Raw genomic sequence first — 27,968 nt, 5'->3', positions numbered from 1 at the left:
AGGGACGGGACAAATAGGAAGAAGAACGAAAAAAGCAAGAGTGATGGAAAAATTGACAATAGCTTCTTCAATTTTTCTTATCATCGATAACGAATTATAACAAGTTTAACAACTTCTGTTCAACTCTGTAATTATAGTCTCGTAATACGGACTCGATTGACTCGTTATTAATAACTCGAGTTAAAAGTAAGTTAAAACTGTCGTTCGTATAGCTTTCGGACTATCTGGATAAATGAATGTGTCTTTGAAACTTTTCTTAAAAGTTGTGCAGCTTTTTTATCTTTCCTTTTTTTCTTTTTTTTTTGTTTTTTTTTGTTTTTTTTTTGAAAGATAAAGAGATAGAGATATTCTTTATCGTATTGGAAATGGGATAAAAATTTAGCTTAATCAACGCTTCCATTTCAAAGAAGATAAATGTTACCTAACAGTAAGGAAAAAGTGTCAATGTCGAAGTCAAGAATGTAAAAAAGAAAAAAAAAAAAGAAAAGAAAAAGAAAAAAACTTTGACTCGTATTTTTCTTTTGAATAACTATATACGTATACGTATGTACGTCGACGCCTATCGCAAAGCAATATATTAATCACTCGATTTCTGACTTTCGTTGCGGCCTGCAAAATAAATCCAATATCGCTTTTTAATTACACATCGACCGAGTGGTTTCCGATTCGCATTAAAGCGTGCTCACTGCTTCGGGTTCGCATCGCACTGGATACGTGTAATGAATGAGGGTATGGCAAAACCGCAAGCGAAATTTTTGAGTTATTAACGTGAAAAGTAGCGTTTAATCGTTTCTCGATTCGGCGAGTCGGTTTGAACTGACGATAGATTGTTTCGTTCCGCATGATATATATCGCACTTGTCGTTTACCTAAACTCACATAATTGAGAACAATTCTTCGTTATAATTTTAAAACTTAAATACATACAATTGTTGAATTATAATACATCGATATTTAATATAGCTTAATGCTCGATGTAATAACATACGTGTAATAATTTTCTTCATCGTTAAATTTGATTTAAAAGAAAATTATGATAATATAATTTTACCATTATTTCGGTTCTATTATTTATTTAATTAATCAATATATAATATTATCCTTTAAATATTTCTAATGAAAATAAATTAATTATGTATTAAATGGATTAAGAGAAAATGATATTGAATTGACGAAAGACAAAAAAAGAAAAAAAAAAAAGAAAAAAAAAGGAATAGAAGGAAAGAACGATCGTTATCGCGAAGTAGGTAAAGGATATTCTATGTGTTAAGAAAAATCAGGGAATGAGGGAGGTATCCTCGATCGCGAAGGCGTTGACTCGATTCTCGTGAAACACGGAGCTCGCTTGACCCAGGTTCAAATTCACTCGAACGGAATTTCAAAGGGTCGTGTCGCGGTCGTAGCGCCGCCCGTAAATCAGCCCTATCGATTTCTTTCTTCTCGACGAACTCGAAGGATTTTAACCGTTCGACATGGTGTTACCTACGCTGTTGAACTTTTCCATGTATGTACGTAAGTATATATATATATATATATATACATATATATTCTGACTTCTCTGTGTGCATCTGTTTGAGTTGGTCTTGAGTAACTCGAGAAAGAGAGAGAAAGAGAGAGAGAGAGGGAGAGAGAGGGAGAGAGAGAGAGAGAGATGAGAAAAAGTTAAACCTTTCGTGGTAGTGTGTTGGAAAAGGCATCGAAACCCTTCCGTTTATCGAGACTCGTTCACTCGTAGAAAAATATATTATAGTCGTGAGAGGTGTGACTCCAGAGTAAAAAGCGATGCATTCGAAGCCGAGTGGAAAAATCAGGTCGGTTTACTGTTCTTATCTCTCTTTTCTTCTTTCTCTTCTCTCTTTCTTTCGAAGTCGGACAAGTACACGACGCTGATAAATGTCTGCCTCGAGTTTCGTCCTGCTTCGAGCTTTCTTTAACTGTATTGTCTCTTACTCGCTCGTTCTCTCGTTCACATTGGCTGACTCGCGAGAAAATTACGCGTTTTCTACGGAAAATTTTGCAGACCGACCGACCGACCGACCATTGAGCAAAGGAGTGAAGTAAAAAGGGAATGAGGGGGAGTACAAAATCGCTTATTACGCGTCTACATAGTGGTTTAAATCAAAAAGACGAGGAGGAGAGCACGACTACCTAGAGAGAAAATTTTATACCTCCAGGTTGAAAGACAATTAATCATCCATCTTCTCACGTTCTTCGCTTTCTGGAATCTGGCAGAAAGTATGCATTCGCGGTTAATGAGGATGCCGTAAGTTGACTGAATTCTATCGAAAGTTCGTCGTCTCTTCTATTTTCACGTTGGTGTCTTCCTGTCGATGTGCGATGGGCTATGCTTCAATCATTTTTAATTTTTGTCTCTTTCTATTTTTTCCTTTTTTTCTTTTTTTTTTCTTTCCCCGAGAATCGATAAAATAATAAATAAAATTACGTGAATTTTCATTAGAGAGATTATAACGTTTAATCAATCCTTTTTAGATAATATATTTTTCCTTAATTTTATTCTTTGTGTAGAGCGTAAAATTGATTACAATATTTTATTTTCATATAATATACACTATAGACAAATGTCGTTAAGGATTATTCAAATTGTATTACTTAATACACATTTTATATTATATCTTCTATTTGTTATAACTTTTTATACAACTTAATATTGAAAATAATATAGCTTAAGATACTTATTAATATATGTTCAATTTTTTACGAATTAAGTCTTTATATGAGATACATTTTATAAATATATATCTGATTTGTCTTTGTTATATATATATATATATATATATATTTATTAATTGTTGTCGATTATATTTAGCAATAAGAAATAAACTGATGATGTAAAATTTATATGATCAATATGTATTTGATAATTCTGATTTAATTAATTTTATATTATATCTCTTGAGACGATTATATATTATTTATTCGATCGATATAAAACAAATTTATTTTCACATAATATTTTATTATTTCTATTAGCTATTGTTTTTAATTGAATTTCAAGAATGCTTACTTCAACATTCTATTATACGGTTTGGTTTCGGTGAAAAAAGAAAAAAAAAAAAAAGAAAAAGGAAAACGAAAAAAAATTCTCGTTTCTAACGAGGAGAATATAGATGTAATTAAAAGAGAGAACGCGAAAGCGTATAATTAAAAGTCAAGTTAAATTAAGTCATAGAACGGACTATAGATACTTACATTTACATGTATTCCACTCACGTTGTACGCGCTTTGGGGTGGCATTCGTTCGGTCACGTAACGATAGAATTCTACCTCTTCTAAGCTCCATTGAATGCTGTACAACGATGAACCCTCTAGGTCGTACGTGCAAGTCAGTATGACGGTGTCACCAGATCTTACCATTGCTGGGACGTTGATCGTTAAATCCTTTAAGCCCGTAACACCTGAAAAATATTTAACGAGAACGTGCAACGAATTACATTTACGTGTGAAATAAATCCTGTGCATGAAGTATCATGACGCGAGGCTCTATGTCGCGAGCACCATTTGTCAGATATTTTATTTATCTTTTACAAACGTTTGTGCGTCATAAACATTTATGGTAAGAGCCAGAGAGAATGGTTTTAACCAGAAATACAGTGTTTTGGTCGTTGTAAATCCTATGAAAAAGAATGGAAGAGAGAAAGAGCAAGAGATAGAGATAGATAGATAGATAGATAGATAGAGAGAGAGAGAGAGAGAGAGAGAGAGAGAGAGAGAGAGAAAAGCACTCGAGCAGATTTAGATAAAAATATTTTTTGCGAAAAAGCGAGCGAAAAGCAGAAGCAACTATGTGAGTGCAAAAACGAAGAAGAAAGAAGAATACGGAGGAATTAGAAAGACGAACGAGGTATAATAATTTTTCGAAATGGTGTTATTGTTCCGTTGTGTCACTTGAAATTGGCAATATCGTTTGTACTGCACACGAGTCATATACAGGTTTCGATTGTCGTCAAGATCGAAGAGACTTAGAACGTATTCCCATTTGAGACCATGAAATAACCCCATGTGTCCATCGTCTTTCGAAAGAACGTTCCGAATGAACAGTTTTCTTTCGTAAAAAAGTAATAAAAAATATCGATCCTCTGGTTTACGAAGATTGCATCATATATTTGTCGATAAATAGATCATCAAATTTTATAGCGTACTTATATACGTCAAAAATTCAATTTAAATTTTTTATCTTTTATTTATATATTCATTTATTTATTTATTTTCTTTCTTATTAATATGCGCCCTCTTTGATAAATATATATATATATATATATATATGTAGTATTACAAATGAAAGCTTGAAATTAATATAATCCAATTCTATGATAATATATATATATATATATATATATATATATATATATATCTCAAGTGAATAATTGAGTACACAGGATATCTTTACAATAGAAACTCATTGCACGTTTTAAATTCATCATCAAAGTAAAAGCTGTGACATTTAGCTTTTGAGTAGAAATCTTCCTACCGTATATTATCCTTTGCGCGAAACTTAATCTAAAATAATGTGTTTCAAACTCGATATTGTGGTATAGCTGTCTGATGAATACTACACGACACGAAGGTATCGTACAGTACCGTATAACGTACTTCCTAAACTCTCTAGCATTATATACAAAGTCAAACTTAATCTCGCATCCCTAAGAAACATACGGACTCGTATTTACTGCATTTCCCTTCCTTTACCATGATCCATTTAAATCAACTCTGTACCTTCCCGTTCTCAATATCGTCGTTACGAAACTGTAAATTTCATGTCATTGTCGTATATATATATATATATATATAAATAAGAAAAATGATATTTAAAAAAAGAAATGGAATAGAATTCATCGCTGAAAGATACTATATATGAAAAGTTTTTAATGTCATATATGCTATTTTAAAAGGATTTCTAACTCTCATACACATACATATGTACATACACACACATACACTAGACTTTAAATATTAATCCTAATCTGTAATATTTAAAATTCATAAAGTATTTCATATCGTTCCATTTCAACTGCCATTTATCTAAGAAGATTTTTTAAGCCATTTCCTTTCAAGGATCAAAGAGAAGAAGAAGGTTGACTGTTGCTACTATCATTTTTTTTCGTCCTTATATATGCTTTTTTTATCTTTTGTCTTTTCAAGTTTCTCTCTCTCTCTTTCTCTCATTCTCTCTCTCTTTGACATTTTCTTTATCTTAGTGACTTACATGGTGCGATTGAGGAACAAGTCGTACTTACCTAGGATACATAAGCGCCCTAATTCGCTAAAGTTAGCCACATTCCCAGCCAATTAATTTTCATAACAGCCGTTCTAATCTGCAGCTTTGCCCTTTAACACGGCGGATGTATTTCATCCGACCCATTAGGGCTTCAGAGAAAGTCGGGTTAACCGCCATATCTCGGCTTCTTCGGCGGCACGGATGTCTAATTAGATTAATAAATAAGATTGTGCGGTTTTGAAAAAGATACGATTGAACGAAATAGAGAACAAACTTTTAATGAACCGATTTTAAATCGCAAACGAATATGAGGTACAAATGTTGCTCGTGAAATTTTTCTTATTTTTGTAATTTTTTTTTGTTTTCTTTTCTTTTTTTTTCTATCGAAGGAAAACATAGTCATTTACCTGTTTCAAATAAATTAATATCTTTCCTGTTGTTTATTCCGTATTAAATCGATTTTAATAAGAAGAAATCTTCAAGGGAACATTTCTCTTTGATATTCTTCTCCGTAATTAATTATTTCGTTGACAGAAAGAGAAAGCAACTTCGACTGTAAATTCCATCTCGCAGCAACTTCATTATTAAAATCGGATTTATTGTAAATAAAATAGATTGCCATCTTGGGTTCATCGAAAACGAGGGATTTTGATGGTCGAAAAAAAAAAAAAGGATAAAGAAATCAATCGTTCAACTTCATCTTTACTACTTTCTTTTTCTTTTTCTTTGTACTTGAAAAGAAAGAAAATCTTATTTCCGTCTTGAAACGAGGGTGAAAATGTACGAACGAAGAGACTCAAAAGCGTAAAGGAAGGATGAGAATGGTGAAGAGGCTGACGAGATAGACGAAGAGAAGAGAAAAAGCATTAGGGTGGGTCGTCGCGATTAGACGAGCTTCGGTCTACATCGTACGACACTCTGGGGACGTTCAGACATCCTAAATGGACTTTACGCACACCATTAGGTTTAAGGGTGAAAGAGGAGTTAACTAGCCATGCACCAGAATCTTCGAGCCACGACTAATTAAGATAATAAATAACGCGTGTATGTTAGAACGAATGAGAGAGAGAGAGAGAGAGAGAGAGAGAGAGAGAGAGAATGAGAAAGAAATGAGGTGGATGGAAACATTTTACGGTATGATTATAATTTCTATTATATTTCTCAATCTCCCAATTCAATAATCTCATCAACGTTCTTTATTTTATATCCATTGGAAAATTGAATAATCCTTCTATTTTTTTTTCATTTATTTTCTTTTTTTTTTATATTGAATGAGAAATTTTCAGCTTTATTTTCGATATATGAAGAATTGTGGGGAAAGAAATTGCATGGTTTTTTTTTTTGCAGCAGCAGCAGCAGTAGCAGCAATAAAAAGTACACAAATACGAACTTTTCGCAAATTTGTCATCGATGGATGAACTATAAGTATCATATAAAAATTTTCAATTGTATTATATAAAAAAAAAAATTTATAAGATAAATTTACATTATATTGATAAAATTAAATGTTATATCGTGATTTTAAAAATCGTATTGATGTTGGATTTGATTTTTCTTTTTATAATTATTTCATTCTTGCTGATTTTATATTCGTTGCATGAAATATTACATTATCTTTCGTGGGAGATGTATTTGAAATGTAAAGATCTAAGGAAATCGATACGACGTTCAAAAGTTATTGAGGATATTCCTTTCACGCTAGCCATTTCGAAAGAATGGTCTTTGTTTTGATGTTTCATCGAATTTTGTCTATAGTTTTCTCTTAAAAATGAAAATTCGAATATTCGGAGGCCTTTCTTTATTTTCGAGATATCCCTTTCCCACGCATTACATCGGAACCGTTGTTGTTAGAGAACCAATAACGTGTAAAGTTTTCAACGTTGCTAAACACAAACACATAGACGCAACACAAACGCAACGTTACATTGAAAAAGCTGCAGACAATAGGATTTGAAGGGAGACAACGATTTTCGAAAAACATTTGTCCAGAAAGTTTATTGGATATTTTATTTTCGGCGACTGTTCGAAACGATATATCCAGTAGTGTATCCGTGCTCGCTATCCATCGATATATATATATATATATATATATATATATATATATATATTCGTTCGAAGGGATGGATGTGCCTATGTAAAACTGCGGAAAATCAATCGAATGGTCGCTACGCTGTCAGCTAACATAAAGCGTAACAGACTGTTTTAACCGAAATTGTTACAACCATCGTTTCATGTTTTCTTTGTTAAATTTTTCCATTCCAATTTTATCATTTTTCAAATAGAACTTATCGGGTTTGAATTCATTTTATCATTTTTTTTTATTTTTTTTTAATTTTTTCTTTATTTTTTTTTTTTTTAACAGAACTTATCGCGTTTGAATTCATTTTCTTTATATTAATTATAAAATTTCATAAAATTATTATTTTATTATTATTATTATTATTTTTTTCCCCTTTTGATTAAAGAATCGCTTTTATTTTTTTGCTTTTAGATTTTAATCTGAACAAATTTTTAATGAAAACAATTTTAATCACTTTGCATTGAACCAACATACGCTTATAGATAGATCCCTTTTTATCTTCTTTTATTTATCCTAATCCAATGTCAACGTTCACAGATGGAAAAATGGGAAAAAAAACACACGCTGCGAAAAGAAATACACTTACTCAAGGAGTCGACTATTTTTTTTTTCCTTTTACAGCTGATACTAAAATACCTCGTTTTATCGGTAATCGTTACAATCGTGTGGTCCGAAATTTCGCACTTTTCGAATGTGTTTCAAATAAATAGAAAGCTCATTTGAGAGCGTGCTTAAAGGAAAGAGAACGGAGATAGAAAGATAGAAGAGATCGGTAGATACATTATACGTACGCGATAGTAAATAGTGGCTTGATCGTGCCGATACAGACGCATGTAAATTAAGGAGTTGCTTTAGAGATGGCTTCTACCTCTCGAACGTTAAATGAAGGTATGTGTATATGCGTGTGTGTACATAATAGATAGATAAATAGATAGATAGATAGATAGAGAGAGAGAGAGAGAGAGAGAGAGAGAGAAAGAGAGAGAGAGGAAGATAAAAATACAAATTGACAATGAACGCACAACTCGTGCAAGATTAAAATTAAAGAGTTTATTCATTATTCATTATATTGATTTAATTATTATAATTCTTTTATTTATTTCATAGACTTGATTAATATCGAAATAATTTCTTTCTAATATCATCGAGATCAAAATAATCATGAACACTATTTGTAATTTACAATTGATTAGAAATTAATTTAATAAATTTAATAAAACTCTGACAAATGAAATTAATTGAAAATCAATATAATTGAACCAAAGTTGAGGAACAATTACAATAACGGATCAAAAGAGAAGATCTGTCTTACTGTTGCATTGTTTTCGATTGAATCGCTTTGCACATGTACGTTTGTCACGATCCTCAGTCGGTAAAGCAATCCTTCGAAATGAACATTCCGTTAGTTATAGAGAAGGAGATAGATAGATAGATAAAGAGAAAGAGAGAGAGAGAAAGAGAGAGAGAGAGAGAGAGAGAGAGAGAGAGAAAGACAGATACAGAGAGATAAACTAGATGGAGGAATGGAAAGCCTCGATTACAATGCATGTCTTCGCAATTGTTGCTTTAAATGGAGCGTGTTTCGTAAAGTTTCAAGGTACACGAAAATGGGTAATTCGAAAGCAAATTACAAACAGTCGAAACGTTAATGGAAATTACAAGGACCATGCTGAGATTCGAAAGAAAGTGTAATTAAAGTGAGAAACTATAGACTGGCGTATACGGTGGCGTATAGGGTGGCGACTATGATCGTAATTTATATGAAAAATTTTTATTAAATGAACGACATATATTTGGATTATTATGCAGTATGAGGACGTTTATCGAAAAATGAAATTTAATATTACACGAACGTAATTTAGCTGGCGATGGACTTATCGTATCAATACACACAGCCCACACCGTTATCGTTGAGCTTGGCTGACTTTTCTAACCCGCCTCAATTTTCATCGGATCAACGATCTCATTCCGTTTAGTATGTATATAGAAAGGTCATTGCCTTCGAAAATACGCGACGTCAATTTCGTGCTTTCATAAAAGGAGCCATTTTGCTACTAGAGTTGGTCGATATTCTACCAAGACGGTTCCTTCCCGATAATTTACGTATTAAATTTTAAACTGCATTCCACGTGTAATAAAACGGGACTTTATCTTCGACGAACGCGCGTTAAGCCAATTATCTTGGCTTTCTACGTTGCTATCTTTTATCGTATTATCCTAAAGGATACGACAGCGAGATAAGAAAGAAAGATATTTAATATTATACCTTTCTTTTTAATTGTCGTCGTTATGTTTTTAAGCTTTTATTTTATTTGCCAATTTTCAAATGCGTCCAAATTTTAACTTTTTTCTTTCTTTCTCTTTTTTTTTTCTTTTTTTTTTGTTTTTTTTTCTTTTGCCTTTTTTCGTTTTTACTGTAAATGCACGAATCCTGGCTGAATTTTCGCGAAGAGTTTCCATTAAAAAGCCTCTCTCTTTCTCTTTCTCTCTGTTTATTCTGGCATTATTCAAACGTTAATCGAAAGCAAAGGGCAGGATGCGAGCGGTGGGAATGGCACGTAGCGCATCGCGAAATGGGATTGTTTGAGTTTGGCACGACCTAATTACGTGGATAATTATCGGAGGCTGATTGGTAGGCGTCGACGGTATTGGCTACTAATGAATATAGATAAATCGTAAGTGGCCAGTTATTGGTTTTGCAACGTGGTCGAGGACCGTACGGTGAGTGCTTCCATAGTGCAATATCTCTGATTTATGACGCGGCCTGAATACAAAGTATGGAAACTTCGGAAAGTATGTTTCGGATCAGTCTCACATTTTCTACTCGTTACAAGTCTACGAAAGTCTAATTAGCTGGCGACTACAACGAAAAACTTTTTGCTTATTATCGATTTGACAGACTTAAAACAAATTGAAATAATAGTTTTAGTAGGTTAATATGCTCTAATTTTAAATAGGAAAATGAAAAGGATATTTGAAATAATACGTATATATCAGAGAGATTTTCTCAGTAGTATCAAATGCACGATAATTATTTTCGTTGCATTCTAAAATAACATGCAATGTTTATCTATATGCTTTTAGTTTTAATATCTTTTTCTTTTTCTTTTTTTTTCTTTTTGTATGTAAAGACGACTTTTTTGCTTAATATTATCGAATCTAATATTAAACAAAGAAAAAAGAAAGAAAAAGAAAAAAAAAACAAGAATCTACATTATTGAAGCTTCGTTTTATTATTTCCTTTTTTCTTTTTTTTTCATTTTTTTCATTTCAAAATTTAACATTAGAAAAAAGAAAATTTTGAAGCATGTTAATTGATTTTTCTCAATGATTAATGACAAACGTAAATATATTTATTTAATTCATTTGTTGATCAAATAAAAATTCGAGGAACGATATTTTCTATGTTGTTGAATTCTAATGTAGATGATTTAATCAAAGATCGATCATTCTAAGTAACATATTATCATTTGGTTTATCTAATTACCATTTGAACGCATCACGGTGTTCGGGGAGAAGGCGGAAACGATATTTCTCGGAGCGACAGTTCTAAACGCATACCTGAGACCAATCACGAAGCTACGTCCCTGTTGTAGCACAATCTCACGATCCAGTACATCGATCGGTGATAAATCTTAGGTTGGTCGGATTAGCAAGGTTGAAAATTTTCGACGCGAATGCACCGCGACGCGAGAAGCCAAACAAATCGAACTACAGGGACTCATTAGCCTAATTCTCTATTCGACCATGTAATCGCATACGCACTAACAATAAGGCTCATGATTATGTTCGCGCTTATTAGTAGTACCAATATGTAAGCGTTGCCGTTCAAATCGATCTTGAAACGCGAATCACGTTCGACCTATCGAATTGCTACAATTGAATACTCACGATAGCCTTATCAAACTGGATACGCATGTAGATGTATTATTTACGTCGTATGATGCAAGATAACTCGTGATATTTCCTATGTAACAAATTTCACTTCAATTTGGTATAATTTCCGATATTGAAATTTTCACGAGATCAATGATACATAGTTTTAGAAAAGAAATTAATCAGTTCATTTTCCATTTTTTGAATTTACATATGAATATGAATTTATAAAACAAATTTCTTAATATATCTCGTCGATAAGTATTATTGAATAAAATATCTTTCGAAATTATGCAAAATAGATTCTTGTATAATTACGAATGATCGTTGAAACGAAATCGCCTAGATCAATTGTATCATATGTAAACGTTTCTCTGAGCCTCGGGAGTCCTCTCGATCGGTGTTGGAACAGAAATTTGTTGTGCGAAGAGCCGAGAGAGTTTGGAAATCGCGTGGGAGCAAGAAGGGAGAGAGAGAGAGAGAGAGAGAGAGAGAGAGAGAGAGGGAGAGAGAAATAGATAGAGAGATAGAAAGAGGATGAGTACGAAGGGTAAACCTTAAAGCTGAAGATCGAAATTTGGCCTGAAACTATCGCAGGTGTGGGGGATTACTGAAGTAGAGAAGGGAGAAATAGAGAGAGGGATGGGAGAAAGAGCGAGCGAGTACGACGTACATTTTCGATTTAAACTTTCAACATACTATATATATATATATATATATATATATATATATATATACACCTATAACGCACGACAACTTTAGAACGACAACTACCGAACGTTCGAACACATTCGCGGCTTGCACTTTGTTTTGCACCTTAACGGTAGGTGTCTTAGATACGGAAGTTTAATACGGTCCTTTATCGAACAGCCAGTAAGATCGATTTTCTCTTATATAAAAGCTCCAGAAAGTCGCAGTTGGTTTTGAAAAAAGATACGATTGAATTCCTTTATCGAAGAAAAATTTCCACAAATATTGTTTGCTTCGTTCGATTAATGAGACGAGAGATATGTGAATTACGTTATATATTCGTCATTTTTCAATACTTCGATTTAACAATTTGAACAATAGTAGAACGTACATTTAATACTTTCGCATAAAGCTACGATGAGAAAGCAAGTATTTCGTTTTTCTCATAAATCGAAGGATAACGATTAGAATCTCCATAGAAAAATAATTCCTGTTCAGTGGGTCTCGACGCTAACTGCCATTTTCGTTTCGCGCCGTAACAGTTGAGATAGGAGATTTAATAGTGCCTTTTGTCCATCGAGTCGTAAGACAAATGTTAGTACATAAAACTAGTGTCGTTCCCTTCTCTTCAACTCTTTCTTCTTCATACTCTCGTTGATCACTTGGAAAAAGGTACCTCAAGTGATAAACGTTCGTTCCTAGAAAAGAGTTGTTTACAATTCTACGAGTTTACGTTTATGAAAATTTTCAAACTTTCCCTTTCTCTCTTTACTCCTTTTATTTTCGTCAATACATAGAAAAGAGTAACAACGACAAGATTTCTACTCTAACTCCACCATCTACTATTTGTGCGTTGTGCTGGGCAAAGAACCGTTTTCATATATGGATATTCTACATATGTAGATACATCTTCCTCGTCCTTTTCCTTTTCCCCTTTTTCATATTCTAGCTAACCCTCCGTCGTATCCTCTTTGTCCACGCCAACGTTGATGCCTCTGGATAGGAAAGAAATGATTGTTGTCCTCACAATATTTTCCCAACACCGTAGATATTTTCCTTCTCTGGCGATTTACAGTGTGCTGTCTCACGCGTCTAACGAAATCTCCCTCTCATGCTGTATACGATTTTTGCCCTACGGAGACATATGCGATGCAACGATGTATCTAGGTATGTTTTTCGTCACCGTATAAGCATAAAATACGGATAAATATAGTATGATTTTTATTTCGAGCGTCGATTTATTCCATAAGAAAAAAAATGATGAATTTCTGTAAAATGAATTAACATAGGTAATACTTTTATCATTCGCATTTTTAAAGAAAACTTCTTTTCGTCACTAATTCTCGTAATTGACGTAAAAATCCTTCTAAAAGGACGACGAAGAGAAGGAAGACTTAAAAATCGTGTACTGCTCGTGTTCGTTCAACTTATTTTCCTTTTCCTTTTTTCTATGAAAAAAAAAAAAAAACAAAAAAACAAAAAAAAAAAAAGAAAAAAAAAGAAAGAAAACGAGGAAAAAGTGATGAATCTATTTCTCGTTCTTAAGGATAATTTGTTCAAAGGCACAAGATCTTCAGGATGAAATGGAAAATTCAAAGATCACGAATAATATTCCGAGCATCGTTTTCTCTCTCTCTCTCTCTCTCTTTCTCTCTTTCTCTGTCTCTCTCTTTTCCTTTCTATTTAATTTTTTTTTTTTATCATTCCATTTCCACTTTCGCCTGGTGTTATCACGGGCGCGAACGGGTGGGTTCCGTGCATTTAGAAATACGACGAAGCATAATCGTTATCTCTCTAGCTTTCTCTTACTTTCTTCTCACAAGCTATTCCTATTTCTCTCTCTCTCTCTCTCTCTCTCTCTCTTACACTCTTTCACTCTCTTTCTCTCTACCTTTCTCTCTCTCAGATACCCAAATGCTGGAGCTTCTGAGTGCCGACGCGCATCTGTATTTTCCCTCTTCTCTCCCTTGGATTTTCAATGCGCTATTATTCTCCGTGCGCCGAGGGTTTAAAATGTCGCTCTCGAGATGCCGCAAAATGTCCTTGAGTAGGAAAGCTCCAGAAAGATTTCTCTCCTAAAGGCAAATGTGGTACACGTTTATGCCGACTGCCGCCGTTAAATACACCGTTGTGGTATATGTAAAGGGAGAAAGTGAAAGGAAACGGAAAAAAGAGAGAAAGAGAGTAAGAGTGAGAGTGTGTATGTGAGAGAGAGAGAGAGACAGAGAGAGAGAGAGAGAGAGAAAGAGAGAGAGAAAATGAGAGAAAAGAATGATCGTTTCCATCCGTCATCTCATCTCTCTTCTTCATGCTTTTAGAGGTAGCTATCCTTACCACACCGGTTCTTCTTACTCTCCACCTACACTATAATCTTCTCGAGCTCTGGAATTTTCTACCTCCAAAATTGATACCGCAGCGAGAAGCCTGAAATACGAGTTGCTTTAATTAACGTAAGGCAACGCGTCGAATCGTCCTGTTAACCCTTAAATGTACCTGCTTGCGGAATTACAATGTATTAACCTTTAATATAGATTTATGTGCAACGTAATGTATGCGCAATAATTTAATTTTATATTAAATTTCATAGAATAGAAATATGATTTTTATCAAAAAAAAAAAAAAAAAAAAAAAAAAAAGAAAAAAAAAAAAAAGTAAAAGAAATTATATTTATTACTTCTATTTTAATATTTATTTAATAACTATAATCCGATTAATGAATTGTGTCAGTATAGATAAATAAACGCGTACGATTAGAACAAAAGAATATTCATAACACTTTAATTACAATAACATTGTCAAATGTTAAACTCTAACAATGACCCATGTAAATTTGACAATTGACCCCTAAATTTAACAATTGACCAGTTAATAGACTTGCATCCTTGCAAATGTTTTATTTATCTTTACTCCACTAACTATATATATATATATGTGTGTGTGTGTGTGTGTGTTTGTGTGTGTATGTTTGTAATGTTTCTTTGTTCTGCAAATTTTAATAGTAATAAATCATAAATGAAAGAATTAATTAAACCCCTTATAATTTCGAGATCATTTATTGTACTATTTTTAAAATATTACATTCCTTATGTCCCAGAAACTTTAGAAAATGTTATATTATCGAAAATAATTTTTCTAAGATCGTTATCGAACAATACTTACAATATATTGTTCTTTTAAAAGTTTAAGACAAATGAGAATCATAATCGATATGATATGTAAAAGATTCTTTTCTCTCTCTCTCTCTCTTTCTCTTTCATACATACACTGGCTCCGTTTTATATCCATAAGCCATTCCTTTTCATTATCCGCCAGCACGGTCGATTGCAGCGAAATATAAAGCATAAGATATCATCCGCTTTCTGCTGGAAGCACGTCGTTTATCATTCCACCGAATCGTGGCCTCTTCCTCTTCCTTTTCTTCTTCTTCTTCTTCTTCTTCTTCTTCTTCTTTCTTTTCTTCTTTTTCCGATCCTTTCTCTCTAAGAGAGCATGTCAGTCGAATACTTAGCGCTTACGATCACGCGCTCCTCTCAGATTTTCTTTCTCTTCTTTTGTCTTTTTCTTTTTTTTTTCTCTTTATCTCTTTTCCTTTTTTCTCTCTCGGTACCTCGGAACTTTGCTCCACGATATCGTATAGGTTTTATATGCATATGGATAGTGATCGACGACGACGAGATTTAAAGCAGTCGAGTCGATCGACAGTGAGAAAAGAAATGAAAGGAGAGAAACAGAGATAGAGATAGATAAAGAGAGAGAGAGAGAGAGAGAGAGAGAGAGAAAGAGAGAGAGAGAAAGAGAAAGAGAGAGAGAGAGAGAGAGGAAAGGAAGGAAAAGGGAAAATGTACTTTCTTCTTAGAAGGGACGGTCGAGCCCTTCGTCCTCGGGCAAATGGGAAATTCAATTTGCCGTTCGCCTTTCTTGTTTGATCGTGGCACAAATACAACGTTTCTATCTCTCTTTCTCTCTTCTTTTCCTTCGACATTCTTCCAGCCCTCTTTCTCTCTCTCTCTCTCTCTCTCTCTCTTCCTCTTACCTCTGGCCGTACAATTTTCAAAATCAGTCTTTCGTCGAATCTCGACTAGGATGGCAGAGCTTTTTGTTGAACGAAAACGAATTCGAAAGGTAAAAACAGGACGACTAGTCCAATGAAATACTTCTATGAGAAGAATTCTATACAATGGATAGATTTCCATGTAAAAGAAAATCGATGGAATAGAAAGAGTTGTGTCTCGAAAAAGTAAATTTTGAGAAATACGAAGAATAACGATTGATCTCGAGGAATATCGATTTCATCGGGGTATTTTTTTTTATTTTTTTATTTATTTTTTTTTTTTTTTGCAACAATATTAATGACTTCATCATGATGAAAATAAAATTAATGATGATACTGTAACGATAATAGAGACCATTCGCAAAATCAACAGAATCATTTCTCCGACGATTTTCATCGAGTACTATAAGAGATCTCTTGGAAAACTTCACCGTTCGTGCCAATTGCAAAATTGACTTTACACTTGGATGCAAATTTTCCTTTTCTTAATTATCGATTTAACATTCTTCTTCATCTATTGTCGATAATCATGCGTCGTTCCTAACATTTATATCTTTTTTTTTTTTTTTTTTTTTTTTAATAGAAATATAAAAAGAGAAGAAGATTTTATTTCCAAGATCTAATATCTCGAAGAAAGATTTACGAATTAGAAAAATGAGAGAGAGAGAGAGAGAGAGAGAGAGAGAGAGAAAGTGAGTGAGAGGGAGAAGAATACTTTCCTATTCACAGTGAAAATAAACGTCATTTAATCAGGTTAAAAGAAAAAGCTGAAGCATCGCCAATGGTTTATTCCACGTGCTTGAGACGAGGAAAATGATCGACAGAGAAGAATGAAAAAGCAGTACTATATACAATCTTGGAACTAATTTTCAAAGAGATATTAACGAAGTAAATTTAAAGTCTGCTTATAAACGAGAAGTAAAAGACAGGTTCGCTTTTTGGGGAGATAGAACCGATTAATAGGGTGGAGACTTAGATTCTGTGACAAAGGAATGATTATAGGGATGAGAGTGAAAAAGATGGATGACAGCCGACAGTGATTATTCGTTTAACGCAAACCAAATTAATATCTCGCTTAATATCCTGCGACTTTCGACTCGAATCAATTTGGCTGGCTCAAATCAATCTCTTCGAGCAGAAGAGGCTAATGATATCGGTTACGTAAAGTGCATGAGATAGCAAGTCTATGAGTAATGCGATCAAGAAAGATTAAATGTGATACGTGAAGAGAAGATACCAAAGAATAAATGTGATAATCTGATACGTCTTACAATAAGGACCATTTTTACTAAGAAAAGAGGATAAAATATCCCTTAAGATTTTTTTTCTATACGAAATAGACGTATCGCTTGCTTATATGTAAGCTAAAAGAAAATGGATATCCTATCGAGATCTATCGTAACTTCGATTTTGTTTCTTTCCCTTTCTTTTTTTCTTTTTTCATCGTCATTATAAAAAGAGAAGAAAAAGAAAAAGAAGAAAAAGAAGAAAAAAAAGTATAATCCAATTATTATATCCCTTTGGCATCTTTCGTCACTCTATCCTTCCATTCGTCCTCTCGTGAAAATTGTCCCAATTTCTAATATCGAATTTCTCGAAGAAAGAGAAATATAAATGGAGAAGGATGAACGCGCGTAGTCAGCGAGAATCGGAGCTTCAAATTTTCAATCTCGTTGCCCTCGCCACCGATAAGATTGTATCTCAGGGAATTTAAGTGAATCGAAGTGGGTGTACCGAAGAAGTTTGTCCTCCATCGAACTTTTATAGAGAAAATGTAACATAGTTACGTTTTCTCGATGTTCCTTTTGTACGTCATTAAATAGACGGTCCTTCTTTAAACTCGCAACTTTTTTACATTCGGGAATGCTCTCGTATAAGATAGATCTTTCTTTTTCTTTTTTTTCTGTTTTTTTTTTTCTCATCGAATTCGTACGTCTGATCTTAATCTCATCGCGACTAATCGAGAAAAGGTCGGAGATTCGTGTAATTGGTGGCCTTTTTCGAATCGTCTCGGTTGCGAAGTCGTAACTAGGAAAAGGCCGAGTTTTCGAAAGAGAGAAAGAAAATGAGACAGATAGAAAAAGGAGCTAATCAGTCGTAGAACGATCGGAGAAGGTCGAAGGCAAGGAGATCTTCGCTTGTGAGGCTTACCTCGACGAAGATCTAGCTAAAAAGGGATCTTTCCTTTTTCAAGGAGAGAAGGACTTTCTTAAACGACGGAGACGCGTGCCCAAAGGGATCACCCATCTTCCCGATCAGCTGCTGCGTCGACGAACCCAAGATCGAAACTTTTTCATCTTCTTAACTTCGTTCTCGACGCGAAACGAAGAAACCTCGGTTGGATTTGCTCGTCTCGCTTACGATCTTTCCTATCTTCCTTTCTTTCTTTTTTCTCTTTTCTTTTTTTTTTCTTCCTTTTTTTTTTCTTTTACTATCTTGTACGATCCTTTTCTCCTTATCTTTCATCAATCGTCTTCTTGTATATTGGATTAGAAACGAATTTGGAATTTTTATACGTTTCACGGCGATGAAAGATAATTTTTATGAAACATAATTTTCACTATTTTTATATAATTTATAAGTAGCATCTCTATGTAGTTATATAATTGATAAACGATATTTCATATTTCGAAAGAATATTTCGAAAATAATTCTTTTTCGATTAATAATATCTCGATGCAATGTCTTCCATTTTTTTTTTTTTTACCTTTTCACTTCATTAGTACTTAAGAATTATTGAAAACGAAATCCGGTAGGAACGATCGTAGTTCTCATTCTCGTCGCATTTAAATCGAGTCATTAGGACGATTAGAAATTCACCGATCCGTCAGGCCTGTCATTTTCTACTAATTAAGCGATGTTACTTCTACGGTAACGGAGAGATGAGAAAGAGAGCAAAGAAAATACTAAGGCTTGTTGCAGAAAACTACTATGCTAATGTATATTGCCGAGAGCAATGAACATTTTCACAGGTTCCATTATGAAAATGAATGATGGACAAAGAAAGAAATAAAGATAATAAACGAAAGTGAAAGATAGATAGAAGGCAGAAGAAATAGAGAAAAAGGGAGTTAAAGTTGAGCCGCAAATTGTTCATTAAGAATGTTGAATATATATTTGACGAGCCTCGATAGAAAAGATAATAAGCGAAAGAAAGATAGAAAATAAGAGAAAAGAAGAGAGTTGAGAACGCAAAGGTGGAAAAGGAAATAGAATTTGACGAGGCACGACTCTCGAAAGTACGCAGGTAAAGTACTTTGAATTTAATCTAAATCCTCGTAGCGGCGGCACGCTATGGAAAATAACGGAAACGGAAATCGTAGAAAGAAAGTTTTCTCGTTAGAGGGCATTGCTTTTCTCTAAATCGTACCCCTTCAACAAGGGTCTAGAATCGTGAGTACCGAAGGAGAAGATACCGATTATCCTACTTGAGATGCATACTTTTGTTATGGCGACCAAGTCGAAAGGTACAAACGAACCTCAAATACCAACTGTGCATTACAGACGTTGATTTCTTTTTTTCATACTCGTTATTACGAGTCATCGTATATTCTCTTGCAACGATGTCTCTTCTCGTTGATTTTTTTTCTTTTTTCATTTTTTTTTTTTTTTTTTTTTTAACTTGCCTCTCCGTGATAATAGATTTCGTGAAAGAGATTGAAGCGAATGTTAAGAAAATTTCGTTGGAAAAATCGACGAAACTTGACGTATATAATTCAGGTAATGAGCGATTAAACTTAACTGCGATTTAAAAGTACTCCCCTTTCTTAAGTTAATCATATTTTTGCTAATAATAATTCGTATATTCGTCAGAGCTCGAAATTCTCATTGGATCTTCATTAAGGCGTATTATTCTACATGAGAAAATCGTTAGCTTTGAAACGCATATTAAATAAATGCCATTCGATTTTCAACCTCAATCGACGGTATAGCATTATGTAAATTTTTCCCGGTGGTTACCACCAATGAGATTCTAGGGAAAATCGAGATGGTGAAAGTACACGTGGTACGTAGGCGAATTGAACGGTCCAATAAACGGATGAAGATTATTCAAGAATCTTAAAAACGTCACATTGATTTTAATAACCGAGAACGTTCCTCGTTATTACGCTGTTAGACGTTTTCTTAATGAGAGATATGCGAAAATGAAATAGAAAGAGAAAGAGAGAGAGAGAGAGAGAGAGAGAGAGAGAGAAAGTAGTAAAGTATCTGATACTATTGGAAAATAATAGTAAAGAAAAACATTTTAAGCCAAAGAAAGAGGAACAAGATGAGTCGAGCGTTTACCATAGAGAGCATTCGGCATGTATCTGAAAAATCTCTCTCTCTCTCTCTCTCTCTCTCTCTCTTTCTCTTTCTCTCTTCCTGTCTCTTACTAAAACGAATCTCGTATTTCCTTCCTTTATCCCCCAGAAATATCTCGTCTTCTTTCTCTATTGCTGCTAGAATATTCCGCGATTCTCCTTCATTCCTTCTATCCGTATGACTCAGAAGAGATTTAAGAAGCATTATAATACCGTTCTCAATGGAAATGTATCTCATGGTAGGTATCTTCTTGGTATCAACTAAATCGATTTCTTACTGGACCTTCCTTTTCCGCTCGGTGTAATCCACTTTGAAAGTCATTATTCGATTCAGGACGTTGAAGAGCACGTATATACTCGTAATCGACTATTTCTTCTCTTTCCTTTTTTTTCTTTTTTTTTCTTTTCTTATCTTTTATCTGATAAAATATCATCTAATTTATAAATGTGATGTTAATTAGAGATAAGGGAAATAGATGAGAATCTTTTATAATTTCTCAAAGAGATTGAGATTATAATAAACTATACACACATATATATATATATATATATATATATATCCTGTATATGATTATATATCGTATATAGATATATACAAGAGATATCTTGGGAAGAGTCAATGTCTATCTGAACTTCTCTCTCTCTCTCTCTCTCTCTCTCTCTCTCTTTCCCTCTCTCTCAGAGGAGTCCAAATAGAGGAGAAATGTCAGTAACAAGAGTGACTGAATCAGCCTGGATGCCGTTTTCGCTGGCATAAACGGCAAGGTAACTATCGCGTCGTTTGGTCTGTCAGTGACGTTCTCAACGACGACGACGGCGGTATGGGTTGAACGTTATAATTACCGTAAAGGAGGAAGCTTGCGTTTTCATTGAAATTACCAGGCAGATGTTGAGATGTCATCGTGGTTTGAGTTCGTGGAAGGAGACCAATGCAGCTATAGAGTGAAATGTTTGTGTGTGTGTGTGTGTGTGTGAGAGAGAAAGGGACAAATAGAGAGAGAGAGAGAGAGAGAGAGAGAGAGAGAGAGAGAAGGTTTAGCGAAGAAAGAGAGACAATGTAGACGTGGGCGAGAATACCAGGAGACAAAGGGAGTAGTACTCTATTACCGAAGGTAATGATTGTCACTACCAGTATTCGGTCTCGAATACTAGCATATTATGAAAATCAAGGAGAAACGTCGAACGTGGATTAACGTTCTTTTCCTGATCCTCGTTTAAAGCAAAATAATTCCCTTCAATTCAAACTAACGTAAGATGTTAGATAACCATAGGTACTTTACAAATATCATCTATGAAGATCATTTATTTTATTTTATATTATCGTATTTTCGGGATTTCACAAATTTCTTCTTTGCTTGTTCTCATATAAATTATTGTTTCGTTTCAATGAAAATTACATCCAGCATAGATATTTAGAAATCAAGGAATAATCATTTGTTGATGAATGTATGTAAAATAATCTCGAGTATCTCATTCGTGATCTCATCGTTCGTAATGTTATAATTCGTAATATATGGAAACACGGTTAAGAAGAATGTAATGTTAATTAGCGTTCTGCTTGATTTATCAGACATTCATTTAAATAGGATCAGAGGATGTATTTATTAATAATTCAATTTTTTTTTTTATTTTCTCATTAAATTATATTTCGATGATTTAGAACAAAAGAAATTATTTAAGCACGATTGATTATTTTTAGTTCGCTTATACTAATTACTTTTGCCCCATTGAAAATTTGATAAGATACGCGACAACAATTAGTACCTTTTCCCGGCGGTATAAGCCCTTATCGCTTGGTACTGTGATTATCTCGTCGACGATACGGCGATGGCAATTTCTTTCGACGTGGAGATGCTTAACAAGACTGTTCAATGGAAGTCGCCGGAGGCGCGAGGGAAAAGGCAAAGCGTTTCTCTTCTACGAAATGGTTGGGTGTCGTTTTACGAAAATCGAGTGTACCACAAGCGAGAAATTGCCGAGACAGTTTCGTATTTCGATCGTGTTACCGCCGATTGTGCTGATTGTCTCATTAGACACGAAGACGGTAATTGCAACATTGTAACCACCGTAATACCACAACGCTTTAGAATTTCTCAAGAGGTACTGTGAGAGAAACAGAAAGAGAGAGAGAGAGAGAGAGAGAGAGAGAGAGAAAATACGGTGTGTCGAGAATGGAAGACTATAGTTTGGCGACCGCCTGACTCTGGTTTCTCCACTTCGACGAATTTCCTTTACTCCTTATATCCTTATAACCTTCTCTCCCATTAGGCGAGTTACGATTGATTGTTAAGTTCTTAGAAGATACCAAACACTCTGTCTTTTAGACTATATCCATTTTGACTTTATGATTCACTTTTAATAGAAATAATTTCAATTACGGATACGATGAGATTAGTTGTTTAATCATTAATTGAATTAATAATTAATACTTCAAGTTCTTCTATAAAAATTAATATTTTAATTGTAAAGCTATAAAATATGTTTTATTTATGTCTTTATTATATACGTCGATCAAACGTTTCATTCTTTGAGATTGATATCTATCGTTAAATAATTTAATGCAATTGTCTTTTATTTGAAGGATTTTGATTGGATTAATACGTGAGTAATCTCAAGGATTATTAATTATGACGGACGTTATCGTAGAACAGAAGCGATCTTCCACAACGTTTCGGTATGTACACATATCGATTGTCTCCTCCAGATGTCCTATCGCACATTAATAGAGACGAATCAATCTAGATACTATTCTGATTATGGAAAGAGAAGGAAATGTAAATATTGTATCTAGTATTAGATATAATGAAAATAATATATTCAATTATAAAAAGAAAAATACATAATAGTAAAGGAAATGGTTTATAATTATTTATTATTAATTTATTATTTAATATAACAATCGAGTAATGTCGAGTAATCAAAAATTTTTAATCTACTAAATGTTGAATTTAATTAAATATATATATATATATATATATATATATATATCTTATGGCATATAATTTTTATTTTATATAATATAATAATAAGCCATTGAAAAAATATTATTCTCACAAATATTTTTATATCTAATTTTCATTTAACAGAGTGAAGGCAATTGCAAAGGGACATAACTTTTACTATTTTGTTTTTAATTTTTACTTTTCACATTTCTCTTCCCTTCATACTGACTCGTTTCTTTTCCTCTCTAAGGGATCGAGAATAAGAGGGCGAGGTAGTTTTGAAGCGTTCCACAGGGAAAATCCAGTTATCACGAGTGGACCGGACTCGACGCGTCTCGCCATTCATCCGGCTTTCGGCTCGCACTCCCTACTGCATGATAATTACTTTAGGAATCGTCGTTTACGTTCATGCACTTGCTCTCCAATGGAAAACAAAATAACGTTGCTATATCGATAATCCCAAGACAGTTGAATTTTGAAACTACTTTAATAATTCATCGTTACTATGCTACGAAGTTACAATAAATAGATTTTATAATGTTAATTACTTTCTATATATTAATTAATTATTAACGTTATTAACTATTTGTATTGAAGTGACGTATTATATACGTCGATTATTAATTATTCCAAATATATTTGTAAAAGAATATGGTCGTAAGACGTTGGTCCGATTTTGCCGACGTTGTTCAAAGATTGTTTTATTAAAATTTATTAACAACTAAAAGACGGTATAAGTTGATAATTAAGTTAGGTAATTACTAGTAGTGCTCTATCATGTCATAACCAAACAAGTGAGCTTCTTGAAAACTTTTTTTAACGCTGATAAATTGAAAGCTTAAGTATTTAATGGTTAACATTTAACTTCCGAAGGATTTTTAATTATTTTGCAATATATCGAAAGTAATTCGATATCATTGTCGTTGAAATTCATTTCATATTAATCACTGATTTAAAATAATAATCAATCAAGTAAATCTATTAAGTTAATTTTTAATAAAAATTGTAAATTTCAAATATGTAAATTTTAAATTGTAAAAATTCAAATATGTAAATTTATAAAATTAAGTTTAATCGATCTATTAATCGTATTTTTCTTTATGCTTAAAATATATTGAATCATTTCAATTAATAATTGAATAATCACATATAGTAGTTGAAGATTTTGATAAGATGGACAAAAAGAACGATCTCCACTATTTGACACCATAGTACTTCTTAAGTTTTTATTTTTTCTTTTTTTTTTATAGATTTAATCAATTTCCTATCGTTATTTACATTTATATACTAATTGTAAAAATATATAATATAGATATCTTTATTTTATCTATGCCTACTTTATATCGTATAGAGGACATTCTCGTGAGTTACACAGTTTCTGATTTTAAGCACGGATTAATGGCTAGGGAGCTTAAACATTGAGGTGAATGGATTGATTGATGGGAATCAGATGGGAATACGTAGGGGAGAAATTGCCCACCTATAAAATAATATATTTAATTGTATGATTAAAATTGTTTTAATTAAGAATTTACTCATTAATCATATGGCTTACATGATATATCAAAAAAAAAAAAAAAAAAAAGAAAAAAAAAAATATACAAATAAAACGATCTTCTCTTTTACGCGTATCTCACGATTCACAAGATTCCAATTTGGTCGAAAAGGAAAAAGAAAAAAAAAGAACATAGGGAACGAAGAGAACGCTAACGAACTCACATGGACGACGCGCAGATGCCACAGCTTCGACGGAAACGCGCAGCTAATGCGTATTTTCTCGTAATTGCCTGGATGGGTTGCGTACCGCGAAGCACGTTTTACTCTCCCTCTTCCTCTTAATAGCATATACATATATATATATATATATATATATATATATATATATATACGTACATATGTATAGGTAGAGTAGTATATCTATGGAGGCCGGACCGTTTTGGAATAACGGCACGACCGTTTCAGACCGAATTGGTCGGCTTTATTAACGCGTATTCTCGCGTGGTACGAAGCCGACATTCGAAGGTCAATTCCCATTGCACAGATCGCGTAAATTGTGTTTAAGTGAAGATTAGTTACGATAACGCGACTCTTTATTGTCTACGGATACGAAACTAGAGAGTAGCTCTCTCTCTCTCTCTCTCTCTCTCTCTCTCTCTGGAATTTTCTGAAATTCCATCGCGACCCTTTGTTCGGCATTTAGTTTTCAAAGGAAAGAAAAAGGAACAAAAAAAAAAAGAAATTCCTCTTTCGATATTTTTCAAATGATATGATTTTGTATTTTCTTTTTCTTTTTTCTTTTTTTTTTTTTCTTCTTCCTTTCTTTCTGACATTTTTAGAATAAAAGTGCATAAGCAATCTAAAATTCATAAAACTTATATCCTATGGATAGAGATAAAATTATTGCAAATAATTTTACAGAAATATAAAAAAAATAGAATATCTTTTTATGAACAAAATTATACGTAATATTTGATAAATAATCTATTGAAATATTACAAAGCTTGTCCCTTAAGATTATCTTTTTATTAATAATTATCATTGAAAATAGAAAGTTTCATTGCATTATTCTCGTTATTAGAGATGGAATCAAGTTCAATATGTACTTATGAATCCGAATTAATTTCAATATGCAAGTTTCGTTTCACGGATTTCCAATGAAACAGTAACACAGTAATGTTCCAATTATGTATTCAATTTATATAAGCTATTTTCGGAAACTACAATGAATATCTGTATGTTTCGAAAATGCACTTATTAAAAAGAATTGAATCTTTTATAAAACTTATACAAATTTTCGAAATTAGAATTCTATAAGATTTTAAGTAATAATTGTACAAAAAATATACTCATATAAAAGTCTTACATATTCTAATAATTTTGATTATCTATCGTTGAAAACAAACAAATAACACTATTATTAATTTTAATAATATCAAAGAAACGATGATTCGGAATAGTATAAAATTTCTGATCAGACAATTATAGTTGTATTTTGTATCTATTTGCTCAGTATTCGAGTTTATTTGAAACTATTGTTTTCACTTTAGGAAATAACCCATAAAAGGTTCGTATCTATCTCATTTAGGTACGAGCGTATCTCGGAAATACTGTTTTTATTTTCCGAGATACATATAAAAGGTTGGAATCCAATCAGTCAAAGTACCAACTTACATGCTAGATACTACATCCTATCATTACTTTTTATAAAGAAAAAAAAAAAAAATGGTCCTTGACAATAATCTTTTTGCCGACGTTAAACGTTTTCTTGCGGCAAAGAAAAAGATAAGAATCGTGTATCGAGCAAATCGTTAACATTGGCCAATGTTTCCTACGTTCTTATGGAAGAACGTAAAGAATTAACGTCGCTATAGATTTGAAATGGGGTGCCACACTGGTTTTATCGAGCCACGGAGCTCGCACGAACGAGCGCGCTTGCGTTCATTGTTCTCTCTCTCTCTCTCTTTTTTTTTCTTTTATTTGCTTTTCTTGTCCTCTCATTCAACTTTCCTATCCAATATTCTTTTTCGTTTTTCTTTTCAAACGTGACAAAAAAGAAGGATATTCAATTTTCGACGCATACGAAGACTACTCAATTTTTTTTCTTCTTCTCTCTTAACAGTCGACTATTGTAAAAAAAAAAAAAAAAAGAAAGGAATGACAACGAGGAAGCTTTATTGTCGATGAATGAGATACAAGAATAATGCGAATTTCCGTACGGTCTAGAAAATAATAAAAGTAAAAATAATAATAATAATAATAATAATAATAATAATAATAATAATAATAAAAAAATAAAATAAAAAAGAAAAAGAAGAAAGAACGACATAGATATTTTTCATCCTGAAAAATGGCCGTTGAAAAAATACAGATGGGAAAGGATAGCTTGCCGTTGCTCGGTATGACACCTATATGACATTGGTAGGTTCGAGGTGAACTAGTTTTATAGCGATCATAAAGGAAACCGCAGTAAAAAGCTCTCAAATTTTTCCCTTTGGTCAGCTTGACTTTCCGGCGAACGAGCTGTGAAAAACGTGCTGTATTAAGTCACCCTTTTTCTCCGTAGTAACCTTCAGAATATAAAATTCAATCGAGCGAATACCACAAGGAGACTTTCGTTACATGTAGTAGACGTATGTACGTATTTTCAGCCCTTTCAAAAGGAGAAGATGATAGGACTTATGAAAATATTCTTATCTCGTGAATCTATTCTGGAATAGTGACGTTTGGAGAGAAAGAAAGTATTCCGTTTTTTTCTTTTTCTTTTTTTAGATCTGCACGAAAAAAATGTCACGGGAAAGGAAAGAATCCATTAATTATCTTTTATCTCCTCTTTCATTTTCCTCTAATAAGCCCCTATCAAATCGTTCCGTCAAATCTATATCTGTATTTTGAACTTAAAAAAAAAAAAAGAAAAAAAAAAGAAAAAGAAAAAAAAAGGCTAAGAATCACATTATTTTCTCCTTTCTTTTTTTCTTTCACTCTGGACAACGTAAAGTTTCAAAATAATTTGTAAAATGATCACGATAAAAATGGTCACGAGAGGTAGGCTGCTCAGTTATCGGTAGCAGGCTAGGCGCAAGCTTTCTTGGCTCTTCCACTTTCTTTAGTTCTTTAAGGTGCATTTTACACGCGCTTCGTGAATAATGCAAACGCCAGTATCCAGAAACAACCACCACGGTAATTACCATCGTTCCATTGAAAAGAAGTTGGCTTGATCATAATTTCGCCATTAGCCTCCGGGAGACTTGGTAGTGGTGCGAAAAGAAAGTACTACGTGAGAGAAAGAGAGA

General features: G+C 33.1%; 1 protein-coding gene across 3 annotated transcripts in view; it reads right to left on the bottom strand.

The window, feature by feature from the left end:
• The window catches only part of LOC118443323 (uncharacterized), a 106,307-nt gene that overhangs the window by 27,415 nt on the left and 50,924 nt on the right, over positions 1 to 27,968 (bottom strand). For all 3 annotated transcript variants that reach the window (XM_035870113.2, XM_035870114.2, XM_085659392.1), the window contains exon 2: positions 3,210 to 3,415. In XM_035870113.2, coding sequence (XP_035726006.1) covers positions 3,210 to 3,415 — 206 coding nt within the window. The remainder of the gene's footprint in view (positions 1 to 3,209; positions 3,416 to 27,968) is intronic.

Source organism: Vespa mandarinia, chromosome 9 (genome assembly GCF_050613455.1).
Source record: "Vespa mandarinia isolate Hongniang chromosome 9, ASM5061345v1, whole genome shotgun sequence".
NCBI lineage: Eukaryota > Metazoa > Arthropoda > Insecta > Hymenoptera > Vespidae > Vespa > Vespa mandarinia.
Note: the sequence above shows the minus strand (reverse complement) of the source record. Positions and strands in the feature narration are given on the sequence as shown.